General features: G+C 46.5%; 1 protein-coding gene across 1 annotated transcript in view; it reads left to right on the top strand.

Moving 5' to 3' along the window:
* The first annotated feature begins 147 nt into the window (after nt 1-147).
* Nucleotides 148-18539, top strand: part of EHHADH (enoyl-CoA hydratase and 3-hydroxyacyl CoA dehydrogenase) — an 85216-nt gene continuing 66824 nt past the window's right edge. The window contains exons 1-4 of the mRNA XM_040439513.1: nt 148-326; nt 4560-4663; nt 9883-10055; nt 17380-17491. Coding sequence (XP_040295447.1) covers nt 190-326; nt 4560-4663; nt 9883-10055; nt 17380-17491 — 526 coding nt within the window. The 5' untranslated portion in view covers nt 148-189. The remainder of the gene's footprint in view (nt 327-4559; nt 4664-9882; nt 10056-17379; nt 17492-18539) is intronic.

Raw genomic sequence — 18539 nt, 5'->3', positions numbered from 1 at the left:
CACAGGGCTCGGCTGATAAATCTATCTGGATGGCAATAGCTTCTAACACCCCCCTCCGCACACACATATCTCTACACTGTACACACAGCACGCCCGCTCGTCAGCATGGCCACACCCACTAGGCCGGTGATTGGTCTGCTGCGAGCCGAGCTCCTCTTGTGATTGGCTGAGGTGAAGGGGCGGCTTGTTATGGCTGCCTTTTCACCTGGTTTCTTGCCCGTGAACTTTGATTTTGGGCTGCAGACGGTGAACATGGCGGCAGCGCGGCGTCTGTCCCACACGGTGGCCGTGATTACCATCAACAACCCGCCTGTCAATTCATTGAGGTAACTGCTAGGACTACAACTCCCGTCATGCATCGCCTGTCCCTGGTTGCATCACTTAGCCGGGTCATGCATGTACTTGTAGTTCCACGACAGCTGAACAGCCCCCTTTACATAGTATCTGAAAGGCTAGGTTGTAGCCAGAGCCAGTACTGCCTGCTGGGAGTTGTAGTTCCACAGCAGCTGCAGGATGCAGAACATGTCCTATACCTTTATACAGTGTAGTTAGAGCGCAGACAGAGGCGTGTGATCTGCTGGGAAAGCTCCAGATCCTAGTGTTATCTAACTGTGCAAGTGATGAGACTTTGTACCTTTAGGCTAGAGATACAGCGTCGCCTGCCGCGGCCCTAGCCTTACTCTGATCCACAATGAACACCTACCATCTGTCCACAGGATAATGTCAGACTGCTGGGACCCCCGCTGGTCATGAGGATGGGGGTCCCCTGTATGAGTGCCTAACTCTGTCTGTCCCGTAGAGGTGAATGGAGCGGTGGTTGCCTTCCCAGCAATCATGCATTTAAAATAAATGGGCAAATTCCTTAAATGTAACCCATTTTATAAGTTTTCCAAGACTTTATAACCGATGACCTATCCTGTGGATGAGCAAAGCGAGCTTCGGATCCTAGATCGGAAGACGCGTCACTCAAAATTTCGGTTTAATACAATTTACTATTTAAAATAGCAGAAACCCGCCGGCTATGGCGCCCGCTGCACGTGAGAGCGGGCACCATGTTTAGGGACCGGACTTCTGCTGTACATATACGACAGAAGTCCTTAAGGGGTAAAGGGAGTCTTTCACCTATACTGACCGTTATAGAACACTAACACCATTATCAGCATTTTAGTCCCCATATGTGAATGGTACTTACTGTTTAGCTGGCCGTCCCTTATTTTCTTTAAAAAAAAACACTTTTATTCAATATGCAAATTAGTTCTGAAGGTGCCCAGGGGCGGCATTCAAGCGGCCGGTGCCCAGGTCCCTCGTCGCTATTAATCTGAAACCCCTCCCCTTTCACCACTGTGGCCCGCCCTAGGTTCTTCTGATAACCTCCTCCCTTCAGTGTTACATGCTGCACCTGCGCTGTGCATCCGAATCACCGCGCTTGCGCACAGCAGTACCCATTATGGGCATTGGCATCCGAGTGTTTATTGCGCATGGGCTGGACCCAACATCTAGATCTAGCCGGCGGCATCCAAATACCCTAAGACAGGGATGCCCCACCTGCGGCCCTCCAGCTCTTGCAAAACTACATTTCCCAGCATGCCCTAATAGCTGTAGGCTGTCCAGGCATACTGGGAGTTGTAGTGTTGCAACAGCTGGAGGGCCGCAGGTTAGGCATCCCTGCCCTAAGAAAAAAAAGGCAGCGCACGCTCCTGTTCAGGACGCTGCTATAAAACTGCGGCCTGATGGTAATAGAGGCTGGAATCCACTTACTTTCCCTTTTTTCACATCTTGTTATGTTGCGGCTTTGTGGTAAAATAAATATAAAGTTTTCCCCATTAATCTGCATTCAATATCGCATAACAAGAAAGTGAAAACAGAAATGTAACTTTTTTTTTGTTTTGTAATTTTATTAAAAAGAAAAACTTAAATTTCCCATGGACATAAGTTTTCAGACCCTTTACTATGAGACCTGAAATGTAGCACTGGGAGGCCTCTCGTTTCTCTTGATAATCTTTAAAAGATACACCCCTATCTATATAAAGCCTCACAGCTGACCAAGCCTTGAGGAGGAAAGAACTGCCTGTAGAGCCCAGAGACAGGATTGTGTGAAGGCACAGATCTGGAGAAGGGTGCAAAATAATTTCTACTGCACTGTACGTAGTATCTGTCAGAGACCTGATTCCTTTCAGTGTCTTCTCCGATTCCATAATTCTGCCTGCACTATTCCGTTATGTTTCCTAATTTGCTTTGGATAACGGGATTGTCTGAGGCTTCTTTCACATTAGCAGCAGCCTTCTCCATCAGGCTGTTCCGGTGGGTGAACAGCCTGCCGGATCCGAGCTGCCGGTAGTCCGCTCCGGCCCCATTGACTATAATGGGGGTGGGTTGGAGTTCCAGCCGCAGCACAGCAAAATATGCAGAGAGGCGGCCGGAATAAAACTACGACTGCCCCCATTAAGTCAATGGGCCAGAGCGGACTTACGGCGGCACGCATGCACTAGCAACAGCATGGATCCGAACAGCCTGCCGGAGGAAGGCTGCTGCTAACGTGAAAGTGGCCAACGTTCAGTAAAACTCAGGCAGCCCTTATAATGGTCTAGAATAACAAAAGGAGGGATACTTGGTTACCCTTTCCTCCGTTACATCCCAGCCGATGACATCATCTTCCTGGCTGCACCAGTGAAGTTCCATGCTCACCATGCAGCCAATTACTGACCTCAGCAGTACAAGCGAAATAACTGCTTGGCTGCAGAGGCTGTGTGCATGGAACGTCAGCGCTGCAGTCAGGAAGATGATTTCATCGGGAGCGAGGATCGAAGCGCAGCACTGGAAGAACGGCAGAAAAGGGGTGAGTATTCTTTTATTTTTGACTATTTACAGGGGCTACCCCAAATTTAATTTGACTCTGACCTTGTTACACTGAAATTTTTAAAGGGGTTGTTGAGGCTACAGGATAGGTCATCAATATGAGATGGGCAGAGGTACACCTCCCAGCACCCCATCTGATCAGCTGTTCGATGGGTCCGTTGTACTTGTGCAAGCGCTGCGTCCTGTTTGATGTTTACCTGCATGCCGTCTCCATTGTAGCAGCGGCACAGTGTGAATTCGGCTTCTTCTCCTGTTCACTGGAATGGTGTGAACAGCTGTAATTACATCCCCACTACAATGGAGACCGTACATGACCTCTTCAAACAGCTGATTGGTGGAGGTGCTGGGCGTCAGACCCCAACAGATCTGATATTGATGACCTATCCTGAGGACAGGAGATATATATATACCGCTTCTGGTTTTGGCAGCACCTGGCTGTCCTTAAATAGGCAGCTGGGCTCAGCAGAGATGTCTCTGTTTTCGAGATCTGAGGCTTTGTGCTGTGCTGGAGAGCTGAGAGCCACACGCTGGGGAAACAGGCCCCCTAAAGCCTGCTGTGGACTACTGGAGGCAGAAGTGCCAGCAAGGTGACTTGTGTTATATGAACTTTCCATTGTGTGTGAATTAACACCAAGACTGCAAAGTTCCGTGCTGTTTTGTGCAATTGCCTCAAGTGTGAATAAAAACTGACGTTTTGAGTTAAAGGGTTTCTCTTTTTGACATAATTAGCTATCAGACACTAGCGATCTGCTAGGTGTCTGCTCTACCAAACAATGCTATTATAATACCTTTGTGTGCAAGCCGTATGCCATAAAAAATGAACTTTTATTAATATGCTAATGAGCCTCTAGGTGCTATGGGGGCGTCTTTTCAGCACCTAGAGGCTCGGTCTACTCACACAAAAATGCCGCCCAGCGCGTCCCTCCAGCCCGCTCATCTCCTCTGGAATGTGATCCCCCCTCTGAGCAGCGGACGAATTCTGGCGCCTGCGCCGTGCGCGTCTGTATTCGGCGCAGGCACAGTGAATATCTGACCGCTCCCTGCACAGACCTCTCCACTGCGCCAATGACGTCAGAGTGCTCCGAGGAACAGACGACGTCCGGCAGCAAGCAGTGGAGATGTCTGTGCAGGGAGTGGTCAGACATTTCACTGCGCTCTGCGCCGAATACAGACGCGCACGGCGCAGGTGCGAGAAATTCGTCCGCTGGCTCAGAGGGGAGGATCACATTCCAGAGTGAGATGGGCAGGCTGGAGGGACGCGCTGGGCGGCATTTTGTATGAGTAGACCAAGCCTCTAGGTGCTGAAAAGACGCCCGCATAGCACCTAGAGGCTTATTAGCATATCAATAAGTTTGTTTTTTAGGCAAACGGCTGCACACAAAGGTATTATAATAGCATTGTTTGGTAGAGCAGACACTAGCGGATCACTAGTGTCTGACAGCTAATTATGTCAAAACGAGGTGATAGAAACCCTTTAAGAACTTGTATTTTGCCTCTGTACTGCGCCTGTTTACCCTATCTACCAGAGTGAAACCCCACAAATTATATTATATATATATATATATATATATTTATATAATATATATATATATATATATATATATATATATATATAATATAAATATATATTAATATATAATTATAAAATCTCCTGGACAACCATATAACTTGCTCTTTCTCACATTTTTCTTTTCCTTTCTCAGCTCCTCTGTTCGTCATACACTAGTGAAGGAATTTGGAGAAGCCAGTAAAGACCCGTCCGTGGAGGCCATTGTGTTGTCTGGGGCCAATGGAAAGTTCAGTGCCGGTATGTTTCATCTAAGCCGGATTTATTTCATTTATTGACTGTTGGCCAGCCAACATAAGTATATTAGGTCAATCAACACCAATAAATGACTCACAGAAGTGAGTGCCCGTGCCAAACCTGCACGCAAAATCAAACACCAAAGAAGGAAAAAGGCTGGCACAAATAAATGGATATAAACTTTATTGAAGTCTCAACACGAGACAAGATATGATAAAATACAGGTAAAAGACAATGCTGTGGTGGGTATAAAACACACGAAGAAATACGGCACCACTAGTATATAGGCATGTACATGTACATAGAAATATAAATATCCAGGCTAAGAAAATCCTGTAAATGACATAATATATAAATAATGTAAACCGGATATCTAAAAATAAGGCCAAAAACCAGGGCTAACAAGACAGGATGGAGATCCAAAACAGTACCAAGGTGCAAAGTGCAAGCATACATAGTACATGGATCACAAATACTAAGCTAACCACAATGGAACCATGGCATAAATACCTGAGTGGTGAACCGGATACCCCAACGCACGTTTCGCGTAAAGCTTCTTCAGGGGGAGAAGGTGTGTGTCTTAGCCTGGATATTTATATTTATATGTACATGTACATGTACATGCCTATATACTAGTGGTGCCGTATTTCTTCCTGTGTGTTTTATACCCACCACAGCATTGTCTTTTACTTGTATTTTATCATATTTTGTCTCGTGTTGAGACTTCAATAAAGTTTATATCCATTTATTTGTGCCAGCCTTTTTTCCTTCTTTGGTGTTATAAGTATATTAGGGCAGTGTTCTTCAACTCTAGCCCTCAGGGCCGGTCATGATTTCAGAATACCCCACAGAATGTATATCCGTGGTAAGTCCTGAGGCATTGACACTAATTGTATCACCTTCTCAATACTCAATACCAAGGAAACCCTAAAAACCTGAGGCAGGTGGGTCCTGAGGACACCTATTTGAGGAACATTGTGCTTGGGAATTACTTAAAGGGTTTCTGTCATGAGAAATAACGTTATGTAGCTGACTGACATGAGCGATGTGCTAATGTCAGCCGTGCTAGTGGGGCGTTGCTTCAGCACCTAGAGGCTCGATCAACTCACCCTTTGGCACGCCCATGTACACTTGATTTGACTTTCGAGTTCTCCTCATCGTCCCATAAATCACTGCACCTGCGCCGAATACTAAACAGAAGGCGCAGGCGCGGGATTTACGGGACGTTGAGGAGAACTCGAAAGTCATTCAACTGGACCTGGGCGTGCCAAAGGGTGTGTAGACCGAGCCTCTAGGTGCTGAAGCAACGCCCTCATAGGACCTAGAGGCTCATTAGCATATTATTAAAGTCTTTAATTTAAGAGAACGGCGACAGGCAAGGAGTTGTAAAGCATTCTGTTATGTACGGCTGACATTAGCACATCGCTCATGTCAGTCAGCTACATAACGTTATTTCTCATGACAGAAACCCTTTAAAGGGGTTGTGCCAAATTCCAAACTTATTTACTGTCCACTAGATAGGGAATAAGTATATGATTGGTGGGGTCCAGCCACTGGGACCTCAAACGATCAGAGGACTGGGGTCCCATGCCTCCCATAGCAATAGAGTGGCAGGTCACACATGTCCGCTGCCGCTCCATTCATTCTCTATGGGACTACTGGGAATAGCAAAGTGCTGTGCTCGGCTATCCCGAGAGGTCCCATAGAGAATGACCAGAGCATCAGCGGACATGTGTGACCTGCCGCTCTCTTCATATGGTGACATGGGACCCCCAGCTTCATGATCTGTTCTCTGTGGATAGGCGATAAGATACAAATCTAGGAAGCGCCAACATCAGTGGGTTAGCGTGTAACAATCTTTGCACGTTGTTTAAACTAATAGCTCTACAGTCGTGGCCAAAAGTTTTGAGAATTACATAAATATTGGAAATTGGAAAAGTTGCTGCTTAAGTTTTTATAATAGCAATTTGCATATTCTCCAGAATGTTATGAAGAGTGATCAGATGAATTGCATAGTCCTTCTTTGCATGAAAATTAACTTAATCACAAAAAAACCTTTCCACTGCATTTCATTGCTGTCATTAAAGGACCTGCTAAGATCATTTCAGTAATTGTCTTGTAACTCAGGTGAGAATGTTGACGAGCACAAGGCTGGAGATCATTATGTCAGGCTGATTGGGTTAAAATGGCAGACTTGACCTGTTAAAAGGAGGGTGATGCTTGAAATCATTGTTCTTCCATTGTTAACCATGGTGACCTGCAAAGAAACGCGTGCAGCCATCATTGCGTTGCATAAAAATGGCTTCACAGGCAAGGATATTGTGGCTACTAAGATTGCACCAATCAACAATTTATAGGATCATCAAGAACTTCAAGGAAAGAGGTTTCAGTTCTTGTTAAGAAGGCTTCAGGGCGTCCAAGAAAGTAGCCAGCAAGCGCCAGTATTGTCTCCTAAAGAGGATTCAGCTGCGGGATCGGAGTGCCACCAGTGCAGAGCTTGCTCAGGAATGGCAGCAGGCAGGTGTGAGCGCATCTGCACGCACAGGTGAGGCGAAGACTTTTGGAAGATGGCCTGGTGTCAAGAAGGGCAGCAAAGAAGCCACTTCTCTCCAAAAAAAACATCAGGGACAGATTGATCTTCTGCAGAAAATATGGGTGAATGGACTGCTGAGGACTGGGGGCAAAGACATATTCTCCGATGAAGCCTCTTTCCGATTGTATTGGTGGCATCTGGAAAAAGGCTTGTCCGGAGAAGAAAAGGTGAGCGCTACCATCAGTCCTGTGTCATGCCAACAGTAAAGCATCCTGAGACCATTCATGTGTGGGGGGTTGCTTCTCATCCAAGGGGAGTGGGTTCACTCTCAATTTTGCCCAAAAACACAGCCATGAATAAAGAATGGTACCAAAACACCCTCCAACAGCAACTTCTTCCAACAATCCAACAGTTTGGTGAAGAACAATGCATTTTCCAGCACGATGGAGCACCGTGCCATAAGGCAAAAGTGATAACTAAGTGGCTCGGGGACCAAAACGTTGACATTTTGGGTCCATGGCCTGGAAACTCCCCAGATCTTAATCCCATTGAGAACTTGTGGTCAATCCTCAAGAGGCAGGTGGACAAACAAAAACCCACTAATTCTGACAAACTCCAAGAAGTGATTATGAAAGAATGGGTTGCTATTAGGGCTGCACGATATGGGAATTTTGTGCGATTGCGATTAGGGCCCTAAAAATTGCGATAACTATGTGCGATGCGATATTTTAAGGGAATTGTGCTAGAGGTCTATTTGCTTGGATTTTCCCATATGAGCCGCTGACGCGGCTGGTTATGACATAGTTATGGGGGATCTGTGGATGGCGCTGTTATGTGGGGGATCTGTGGAGGACGCTGTTATGTGGGGAACTGTGGAGGTGTAGATTCGTGGATGACCGTGTTATGGGGGACCTGCGGAGGGCGCTGTTATGGGGGGGACCTGCGGAGGGCGCAGTTTATGGGGGACCTGCGGAGGGCGCTGTTATGGGGGACCTGCGGAGGGCGCTGTTATGGGGGGACCTGCGGAGAGGCGCTGTTATGGGGGACCTGCGGAGGGCGCTGTTATGGGGGACCTGCGGAAGGGCGCTGTTATGGGGGATTGTGTGCTATGACACAAGGTGCCACGAGGGGGGCCAGCATAAGACACACATATAGCATCTTATGCTAGTCCCCCTCATGGCCCTATGTGTCCCTTCATGTGTCCTAAACTGCGCACATAACTCTCCTATTCATAAATGGCCAGCCTCTGTACTTTCACTATGAATGCACTGCAGTGCAGAGAGCGGCCGGGCCGGCGCGTGACTGACGTCACCTGTCACCTCCTCCCACTTAATTCAGGAAGCAGGAGCGTGACTAATGTGACGTCAGTCACGCACCGGCGGGCTGCCTCGCTCGCTCCGTCGTCGCTGCAGTGCATTAATCGTGAAAGTAAGTACAGAGGCTGGCCATTTTATCAATAGGACAGAGGACTTTTTATCAATAGGGGCCCCCTTTCATATATAATCGCGGCATTTTCCGGTCGGCCGAATCGCCAAATCGCATTTGCCGATTATCGCGATTCGATTACTTTTGCGATATATCGTGCAGCCCTAGTTGCTATCAGTCAGGAATTGGCCCAGAAGTTGATTGAGAGCATGCCCAGTCGAATTGCAGAGGTCCTGAAAAAGAAGGGCCAACACTGCAAATACTGACTCTTTGCATAAATGTCAAGTAATTGTCGATAAAAGCCTTTGAAACGTATGAAGTGCGTGTAATTATATTTCACTACATCACAGAAACAACTGAAACAAAGATCTAAAAGCAGTTTAGCAGCAAACTTTGTGAAAACTAATATTTGTATTATTCTCAAAACTTTTGGCACGACTGTAGATGCGGAGTGTGGAGTGTGTTGTTTTTTTTTTTGTTTTTTTTTTTTTGTTTTATTCTGTGTCAGAACTCGGTCTTGTACATTTCCAATGCCTCACTTGACTCTGTGCTGTCCTGGGAGCAGGAGTGGGATTACTCATGAGGCCACCCAGCAAACCTTGCCTTTGATTGTGTCTCTTTGGAACACAACCTCATACTTTAAAAAACTAAAAAAATAAAAATGGTAGGTAAAATAACGAGTAATACCTTACCATTCCCCTGCGATCCTGTTTCCAATGCGTTCTGATTCCCCCGCCAGCCTCTGTTCTTCCTGCTCTAACAATGATTTGTTGATGCTTCATTTGACCACTGCAGCCAATTGCTGGCTGCAGCAGTGACCTCAGTGGTGTTCACACATGTCGCATAAACAAATCATCTCATCTTCAATCCTGCGTGTATTGTCAGAAGGCTGTCTTCACTATGGAATTGCTATATAAAGGGGTTGTCTGGGCTATAAGATCAGTGGGGGTCCAACAACGCATTCAGCTGTCTGAGGCAGTCGTCCGAAACTATACAGTGTGTAGAGAGTGGAGGCAGAAGGCTCCGTACACTGTAATGTTTGGCGCCGGCTCAGCTGCAGTACCCCGGCAAGTTCTCTGCTTCCAGCTCCATGCCCTGTATAATTACTGGCATCGGCGGCTGATCAGTGGGGATGGAGAGTGTCATACCTCACAGATCTGATATTGAGGATAGGTCATCCGTATCTGGAGCCCAGACAACCATTTTGTACCTAACTTTTATTGTACGTGGAGTTTTTGTAATCCCCTTGTATTTGTTTTCTCAGGTGCAGACATCCGTGAATTTGCCACCTCTGCCTTGAAAACCACCTCCTTAGAAGACATAAATGCAACAATTGAAGCGAGCAAGAAGCCTGTAGTGGCTGCCATTGAAGGCGTTGCCCTTGGTGGAGGGCTTGAGCTAGCCTTGGCATGTCACTATAGAGTGGCGCATATACAGGTAACTGCATAAGGGTACTTTCACACTAGCGTTTTAGTTTTCCGGTATGGAGATCCATCATAGGGGCTCAATACCGGGGAAAAAAAACGCTTCAGTTTTGTCTCCATTCATTGTCAATGGGGACAAAACTGAACTGAACAGAGTGCTCCAAAATCCGTTCCGTTTAGTTGCGTTTCCATACTAGAGGGCAAACCGCAGCATGTTGTGGTTTGCTTTCCGTCCTGGGATGCAGAGCAAGATAATCCGGCATGACCCCCAATGCAAGTCAATGGGGACGTATCCTCTGTCCTCCTGGTATAGACTGTGTATAATAACAGATATATATAGCTTGAGAAGAAGCGGAGATTGGTGGCACTCACCGTTAGTTGCATTCCTTCTTTATTGGTTCCATAATTTGGATAAAAAAATGCAGGCACTTCATAGGCAGTAGATGGACAATAGTATATGCAGTGCAAAAAAAGTAAGCGGGGATGGCCGTTTCGCGCTTGCAGCTCTTTGTTGGCCCGACAAAGTGATGTAAGCGCGAAACGGCCGTCGCCGCTTACTCTTTTGCACTGCATATACGATTGTCCATCTACTGCCTATGATGATCCTGCATTTTTTTAAATCCAAATTATGGAACCAATAAAGAAGGAATGCAACGAGTGCCACCAATCTCCGCTTCTTCTTAATATAACGTTGTAACCTACATTTTAGAGAAGTGACTATTGCCACGTATATACGTACGCAGAACAGGACCCGTCACCTGAATATGTGGAGGTTGATGTATTGAGGAGAAATGTCAACTTTTTTTTTTTTTGTCTTGGGACCCATTTACACAGGCAGCTAATGAGTGAGCGCGATAATAATAATACTAATATGCTTTAATTCCATGGCGCTGTACATCCAGCTGGGGTTACACAGAAAAAAAAAAGACAGTAAATAAGAAACTATTAACAGACTGGCACAGAGGGGTAGAGGACTCTGCCCACAAGAGCTTACAATCCATAAGGGAAGGGGAGGACACAGTAGGTGAGGGTATAGGCTGCTCAGGGCCGGCCTTAGGTGTTCAGACGCCCTGTGCGAGCTAACCTTGTGGCGCCCCCCCCCCCCAAACAAAACAAAACACTGCTTGTTGCTGGCATCATGGCATAGGCTGGCTGACTATCCAACCAAGTAGTTACCAGCCCACACACCCCAAAGGCCGGTGTAATGTTATACTTCCCTATTTCGTGAGATTTTCCTACCTTCGTCACTTCTGGTCGCACCGGACATGACGTGAGGAGGTGTGCAGCGCCGCGCAGGCGCACAACGACAGGTTAGGGAAGTTTCACAGCAGAGTGCGCATGCGCCGGGAGCCTCGCCGGCGGTTAGGGTAGGGAAAAACTATGGGCCAGTGCGCAGGCGCAGTGATCGGATGGATGTTCTCAGCTGGACACCGGCCGACACTGCGCATGCACCGGGAGCCTCACCAGCGGTTAGGGAAGGGAAAAATTACGTACGGGCCAGTGCTTTTTCCCTACCCTAACCGCTGGTGAGGCTCCCAGCGCATGCGCAGTGTCGGCCGGTGTCCAGCTGAGAACATCCATCCGATCACCGCACCTGTGCACTGGCCCATAATTTTTCCCTACCCTAACCGCCGGCGAGGCTCCCAGCGCATGCGCACTCTGCTGTGAAATTTCCCTAACCCGTCGTTGTGCGCAGTGCGCCCCCCCCAATATAATAAACATTGGTGGCGCAGTGCGCCCCCCCCAACACCCCAGTATAATAAACACTGGTGGCGCAGTGCGCCCCCCCCCCAACACCCCAGTATAATAAACATTGGTGGCGCAGTGCGCCCCCCCCAACACCCCAGTATAATAAACACTGGTGGCGCAGTGCGCCCCCCCCCAACACCCCAGTATAATAAACATTGGTGGCGCAGTGCGCCCCCCCATCACCCCAGTATAATAAACATTGGTGGCGAAGAGCGCCCCCCAACACCCCAGTATAATAAACATTGGTGGCGCAGTGCACCCCCCCAACACCCCAGTATAATAAACATTGGTGGCGCAGTGCGCCCCCCCCAACACCCCAGTATAATAAACATTGGTGGCGCAGTGCGCCCCCCCAACACCCCAGTATAATAAACATTGGTGGCGCAGTGCGCCCCCCCCCCAACACCCCAGTATAATAAACATTGGTGGCGCAGTGCGCCCCCCCAACACCCCAGTATAATAAACATTGGTGGCGCAGTGCGCCCCCCCAACACCCCAGTATAATAAACATTGGTGGCGCAGTGCGCCCCCCCAACACCCCAGTATAATAAACATTGGTGGCACAGTGCGCCCCCCCATCACCCCAGTATAATAAACATTGGTGGCACAGTGCGCCCCCCCAACACCCCAGTATAATAAACATTGGTGGCACAGTGCGCCCCCCCCAACACCCCAGTATAATAAACATTGGTGGCGCAGTGCGCCCCCCCATCACCCCAGTATAATAAACATTGGTGGCGCAGTGCGCCCCCCCTCAATATAATAAACATTGGTGGTGCATTGGGCAGTGCCATTGAGGGTTAAAAAATAATTAACTCGCCTCCTCCAATTGATCGTCTTCTGTTCTTTCTTCATGACCTGTCAAAGGACCTGTGGTGACATCACTGTGCTCATCACATGATCCATCACCATGGTAATGGATCACGTGATGAGCTCAGTGACGTCACCACAGGTCCTGAAGAAAGAAGTAAGAACAGGAGACCGGCAGCTACGCGATCAACTGGAGGAGGTGAGTTAATTTTTTAAATTATTTTTTAACCCTTATTGGCACTTCCCACTGTGCCACCAACGTTTCTTATACAAATACAGGAGGCGGGTGCCGGAATCGAATAGCCGGCACCTGACCTTTGTGACAGGGAGCTGCGATCAGCGGCAGTTAACCCCTCAGGTACCGCACCTGAAGGGTTAACTCAACTGCAGCTGATCGCAGCTCCCTGTCACAGAGGTCGGGTGCCGGCTATTTGATTCCAGCACCCGCCTCCTGTATTTGTATTTCAGGTCAGTTATCTTCGTTGGTGGCGCAGTGGCCACAGCCCCTCCCCTCCTCCTCCCGTCTCTCTTCTTATTGGCAGCGGCGGGGGCAGCAGGCAGGTCAGACAGGGGAGGGGGAGATGGAGGGGGCGCCCCGAGGGAGAACACAAGTGCAGCCTCGCCTGCCGCATATTACATTGCGAGCTGTCGGCCGCCCAGCGCCCCTGTTGCTATGGCGCCCTGTGCGGCCGCACAGCCCACACACCCCAAAGGCCGGCCCTGAGGTGGCTCGTGTGGTGGTAGTATGCTCGTTGCAGATGGTAGGCTTTCCTGAAAAGGTGGGTTTTCAGGTTACTCTTGAAGCTTTGGATGTTGGGGGAGAGCCGGATGTGTTGGGTAGTGAGTTCCAGAGTAGGGGAGAGGCACTTGAGAAATATTTTAGATGATTGTGTGAGGAACAGATGAGGAGAACAGAGGAGTCCTGTGAGGATCTGCGATTACTTGTGGGGATGTATCGAGAAAGCAGGTCTGAGATGTAAGGAGGGGACAGGTTGTGAACGGCCTTATATGTAGTTGTAAGTATTTTAAACTGAATTCGCTGGGCAGTGGGCAGCCAATGGCCGACGGGGATGAGCCTTCCTAGCAAAATCATAGTCACAACCTACAGGGGTCTTGCTTTCTCCAAGAGACATCTGGACATAGCAAGTGGAGTGACATGCCATATGGGCCGTAAGACCCTAAGGTCTGATTTCTTGGGAGGCATGCACTAAAACTGAAGCATGTCACTGTAAGGCTCTGTTCACCTCACATTCGGGGATTATGCTGTGTATTAACTTTTGGAAAGTTAATACACAGCGTATATATCCTCCAGTACAGTACATTTCTGGTAAATAACCTTAAACGGGTATTCCACTTGGTAAAAGAGAACTATCAGATCGGTGGGGGTCCTGCTGCTGGGACCCCCACCGATAACGAAAATGCAGCAATCGCCTCCTCAGTATAGGGAGGAGCGTTATGCCATCACACTTCCCTATACTGAATCAATGTCTGCAAACGATAATTTTTAAACACGTCAAAAGTTTTGAATTGCCCTATGAACGAGATTCATTCATTGCTCGGTCATTGGGTAATCGGCGGCAGTATAACACTGCAAGATATTTGCAGAGTGTTACTACAAACGCTCGTTAACGATCATCTTCGTTGCGTCTAATGCAGGCTTTAAATGGTTAAGGGGGTTGCAGAAGTGTTAGCCCACTGAATGTTATCCAAAACGTTTGTAATATGGCCAGGTCTAATTTGGATTTTTTGAACCCGATTAAGCTTCTGCCTATTACAAAGCATTTGGGCTAATAACTAGGGATGAGCGAAAATCTGTTTTCAAGTTTGGCGTACAAGGTTTGGATTATCTAAGGATTCCGTTATGGATTCCGCTGCCACGGACCATACGTTATCAGAATCCATAACTGAATTCTTATGTCCCGAACCTTGTACGCCGAACTTGAAAACAGAAGTTCGCTCAACACTACTAATAACTTTTCCAGGACGCCCTCCATGACAGGACCACATGGAGGATGTCTCCCCGCCCACTACTGGGACAGGAAGCGGAGAGAGGCTAAAAGTTGTCCCCCCCCCGGGATCTAATAGCACTTAATATTTTTTCTGGGCGCTCGCCCGCAGTGTCCCCCATTAAATTCTTCCGCCCTGTATGCTAATTTTCGCATCGGAACAGGGAGAAGGAGATGATGGATCTCTATAACGGAAAGGGAAAGCGCTGGTGTGAAAGAAGCCTAATAAAGTTTCTTATCCAGAATCATGTAATGATCTTCAGGATGCATTTTTCTATAAGATATATTACAAGGTTTCTTGTATTCGCCTGTACTATTGAAGGTACAGAGACTATTTAATCTCTTATTAACTTATTTGGTTGTTACAATTTTGGATTACCTGCATACCCACCGCTAGACGCAGCCCGTTTTGTATTGCCAACCTGATGATCTTTAGTTTGCCATAAAAATGGCCCCCATTCTTCTGATGAACTGCAGGGCAGTCATCAAGAATGTCATCTTCTAAACATCTGAAAAAATACGTAAGGTGCATGGATCTACACCTGGGATATTCAAAAGACGAGGGAGGGTATGAAAACCACTCGCCTCGAGCCGTTGTGGTAGGTGCACAACCACCTTACATGTCAAATAGGGGTACTTGAAGTTGCTGCCCCATTATCTCGCCAGACAAAATCCGGCTACAGAGTAGCAAAAGAAACAAAGAAAAGGGAGTCTTCTCATGGTTGCTGCTTTCCGAAGAAACTTTCCACTGTGTAGTCTTGGTATATCAGTTTTTGTCCAAAATGCCAACGCATTTTGGGGCTGCACCAGCCCCTTCTCAGGCGTCAGACAAACTTGTTAGGCTTGAGCAGAGTATGCTGCACGGATGTGCTGGGCAAAGGTTTGAGCAGAGCGGGCACAGGCAGTAGAAGTGATGTTTGCTCCTGCCAGTATGATGCTCACTGCAGTGCGTACTGCAGAACACAGAATCTGTACACCACATACATGGTACAGTGTGCGGAAGAATCCGCATAGATTGATACCTTGGACAAAGAGGTACTTCGATTCCATACATCAGAAACAAGGTAATGTTGATGACAAGGCTGATATGGCACGGTACTACATGGTCCTAGTTAGTTGGCAGTAAGGGTCATCAGTGATAGGCTGAGTGCGGTATCATTTTATCTACATACAAGTGATTTGTTAAGTTTTCTGTGGCAGCTATTACGGAGCTGTGTAGACACTGTGTAACTAGCGCCGGTGGTTAATTCATTTTGTTAGTGTATGGCCTCTTTCACACGGGCGTCACGTTTTGGCTCCAGATGCGTCCCGGGTGCATTGCGGCAAACCCGCGCGAATAGGTACGCAATTTCAGTCAGTTTTGCGGGTGCAATGCGTTTTGCACGCGCGTGATAAAAAACTGAATGTGGTACTCATACCTGAACCCTGACTTCACTGAAGTTCAGGTTTGGGTTCAAAGTTGTGTAAATGTAATTATTTTCCCTTCTAACATGGTTATAAGGGAAAATAATAGCATTTTTAATACATAATATATATTAAAAAATTTAACTCCCCTTAATCCACTTGTTCGAGCAGCCCGGCTTCTCTTCTTTCTTCAGGACCTGTGGTGACGTCACTGCGCTCATCACATGGTCTGTCACATGGTGATTGATCATGTGATGGACCATGTGATGAGTGCAGTGACATCACCACAGATCAGCTAAGAAGAAGACAGAAGAGAAGCTGGGCTGCGCGAACAAGTGGATTAAGGTGAGTTAAATTATTATTTATATTTTTTTTTAACCCCCTCCAGTATTAAGAATGCTATTATTTTCCCTTTATAACCATGTTATAAGGAAAAATAATAATGATCAGGTCACCATCCCAATCGTCTCCTAGCAACCGTGCGTGAAAATCGCACCGCATCTGCACTTGCTTGCGATTTTCACGCAGCCCCATTCATTTCATTGGGGCCTGCGTTTTGTGAAAAACGCACAAAATAGAGCATGCTGCGATTTTCACGCAACGCACAAGTGATGCGTGAAAATCACCTTTCATGTGCACAGCACCATAGTAATTAATGGGTCCGGATTCAGCACGGGTGCAATGCGTGAGGTGAACGCTTTGCACCCGCGCGAAAATCTCGCCCGTGTGAAAGAGGCCTATGGGTTTTGTATGCGCTGAAGTTCAGGGCCTGTTTTAGCAGTAAAGCAATAAAATATATTACTAAATATTTCAGGGCATTTGGAACACTTTTTACATGTTTAGGTACACTTAAATTGTACTTTCTAATTGTTTTTTTCTGCTCCACACATTTTCACAGCTGACCATAACCCCCCCCCCCCTGCCTTTAAAAGTAACACCCCACATTTTTAGCACTTTTTTTATTTAGTTTTTACGCGTGGTTTAGGTGATTTTTATTTTTTATTTTTATTTTGTTGGTGTTTTTGTTTCCATGCTCATGTAACTCATCGTTCAGAATATATCTGCCAAAGTCATTCCTGTTGCATTACCTGGCCATTATTCTTTTCTTTGACCACCTTAAATCCATAGTTCTCTAGCATACTTTGATTTCCAGTCATAGCCTTAAAATTTACTTGTAGAAGATTTAGCTTTTTGAAAAAAAGAATTGTTTGTCAGTTAGTTTATTACCCCAACTAATGTGCATCAATAAAGAATTTTTCTATTGCAGAGTGTTGTGTATAAATATCTTGACATCGTATAAATGACAGAAAACAATAATGTGGCATATAACTGTGTCTTGCATCTTATCATGCTGTGCTTTGATTACAGTCCCGGGTGGGTCTTCCTGAAGTACTAATTGGCATTCTGCCAGCAGCCGGAGGAACACAACGCCTACCCCGATTAATTGGTGTTCCTGCAGCTCTAGATGTGATTGTACGAGGTGATTATTTTTTATTTATGCACAATAAAGAAATTAAAAAATACTAGAATAAATCTTCCCAAATTCTCCTATTAAAAGCTGAAAACATGGATAAATTTAACTGCAGAGTTTCCAATTTTTTGGTAAAAACAATACGACTTAATTGAAAAATGTAATAAACCATACCTCCAGTGAAAAATAAAGGCGTCACTGCTTAGATTCTCATGTGACATACATTTGTGAAACCATTCCCTTTTGAAAGCTCAGCCATTTATAATGCAGACGTTTCTTTTCCCATAATGCAGCCCGATCATTGTCACTGTGTCTACAAGCCTGCCAGTGTGGATTATGTTTTCTAGACCTCCTCTTGCCCATACTGCAGAAACTTTAGTCAGTGCCAATGCTGCTGTAATCTCAGGACTTTATTAGCTAGCATGTCCATTCTACAGACATGCTAACAACTTGTAATTTTGTTTGAGTTAAAGCAAGTTATTTTAGCCATCCCTCAGTATCTCTTGCTCTCTGCTGCTGTAGCAGATATTTGCAGGGAGGAAGTAAAGGGCTGCAGTAATTCAAATCTACTTTGCCTCTTATTGAAATGAATGAAGTGTGCCACTTGTGTGTAAATAAAGTTATCAGACTCTGAGCACTACATCTTTAATTCCAGTTTAAAAATGAATTTACACACTGAGGTGCATACCATGTGAGGTTTTTAAATGGATCATTAAAGGTATGCTGTACATTTCTTTTTATGGAGAGGGTTCTCCAGCTAAATAAAGAATTTTGGAGGTCATTTATTAAACAGAAATAATCCAAAATTAGGTGTGTTTCTGGTGCAAATTGGCGACCTCTCCCCGCTCACGCCAGGTCTAAAAAGAAAAAAAGTGGGCGTGGTAAGGGGTGGGCTGGCAGACCCCTATCATTAATCATTGGTTTAGGCGCAGAAAATGGTCAAAATGTAAGACAGCTAGGAAGCTGTCTTACATTTAGAAGCAGAGTTGGAGCTGCAGAGTTTATGAAAAGGCCGGAGCCACTTCATAACTCTGGCGGATCCACCGCCAGTGCAGGG

This window comes from Bufo bufo, chromosome 7 (assembly GCF_905171765.1).
Source record: "Bufo bufo chromosome 7, aBufBuf1.1, whole genome shotgun sequence".
Taxonomy (NCBI): domain Eukaryota; kingdom Metazoa; phylum Chordata; class Amphibia; order Anura; family Bufonidae; genus Bufo; species Bufo bufo.
This window is presented reverse-complemented; position numbering and strand designations above follow the sequence as displayed.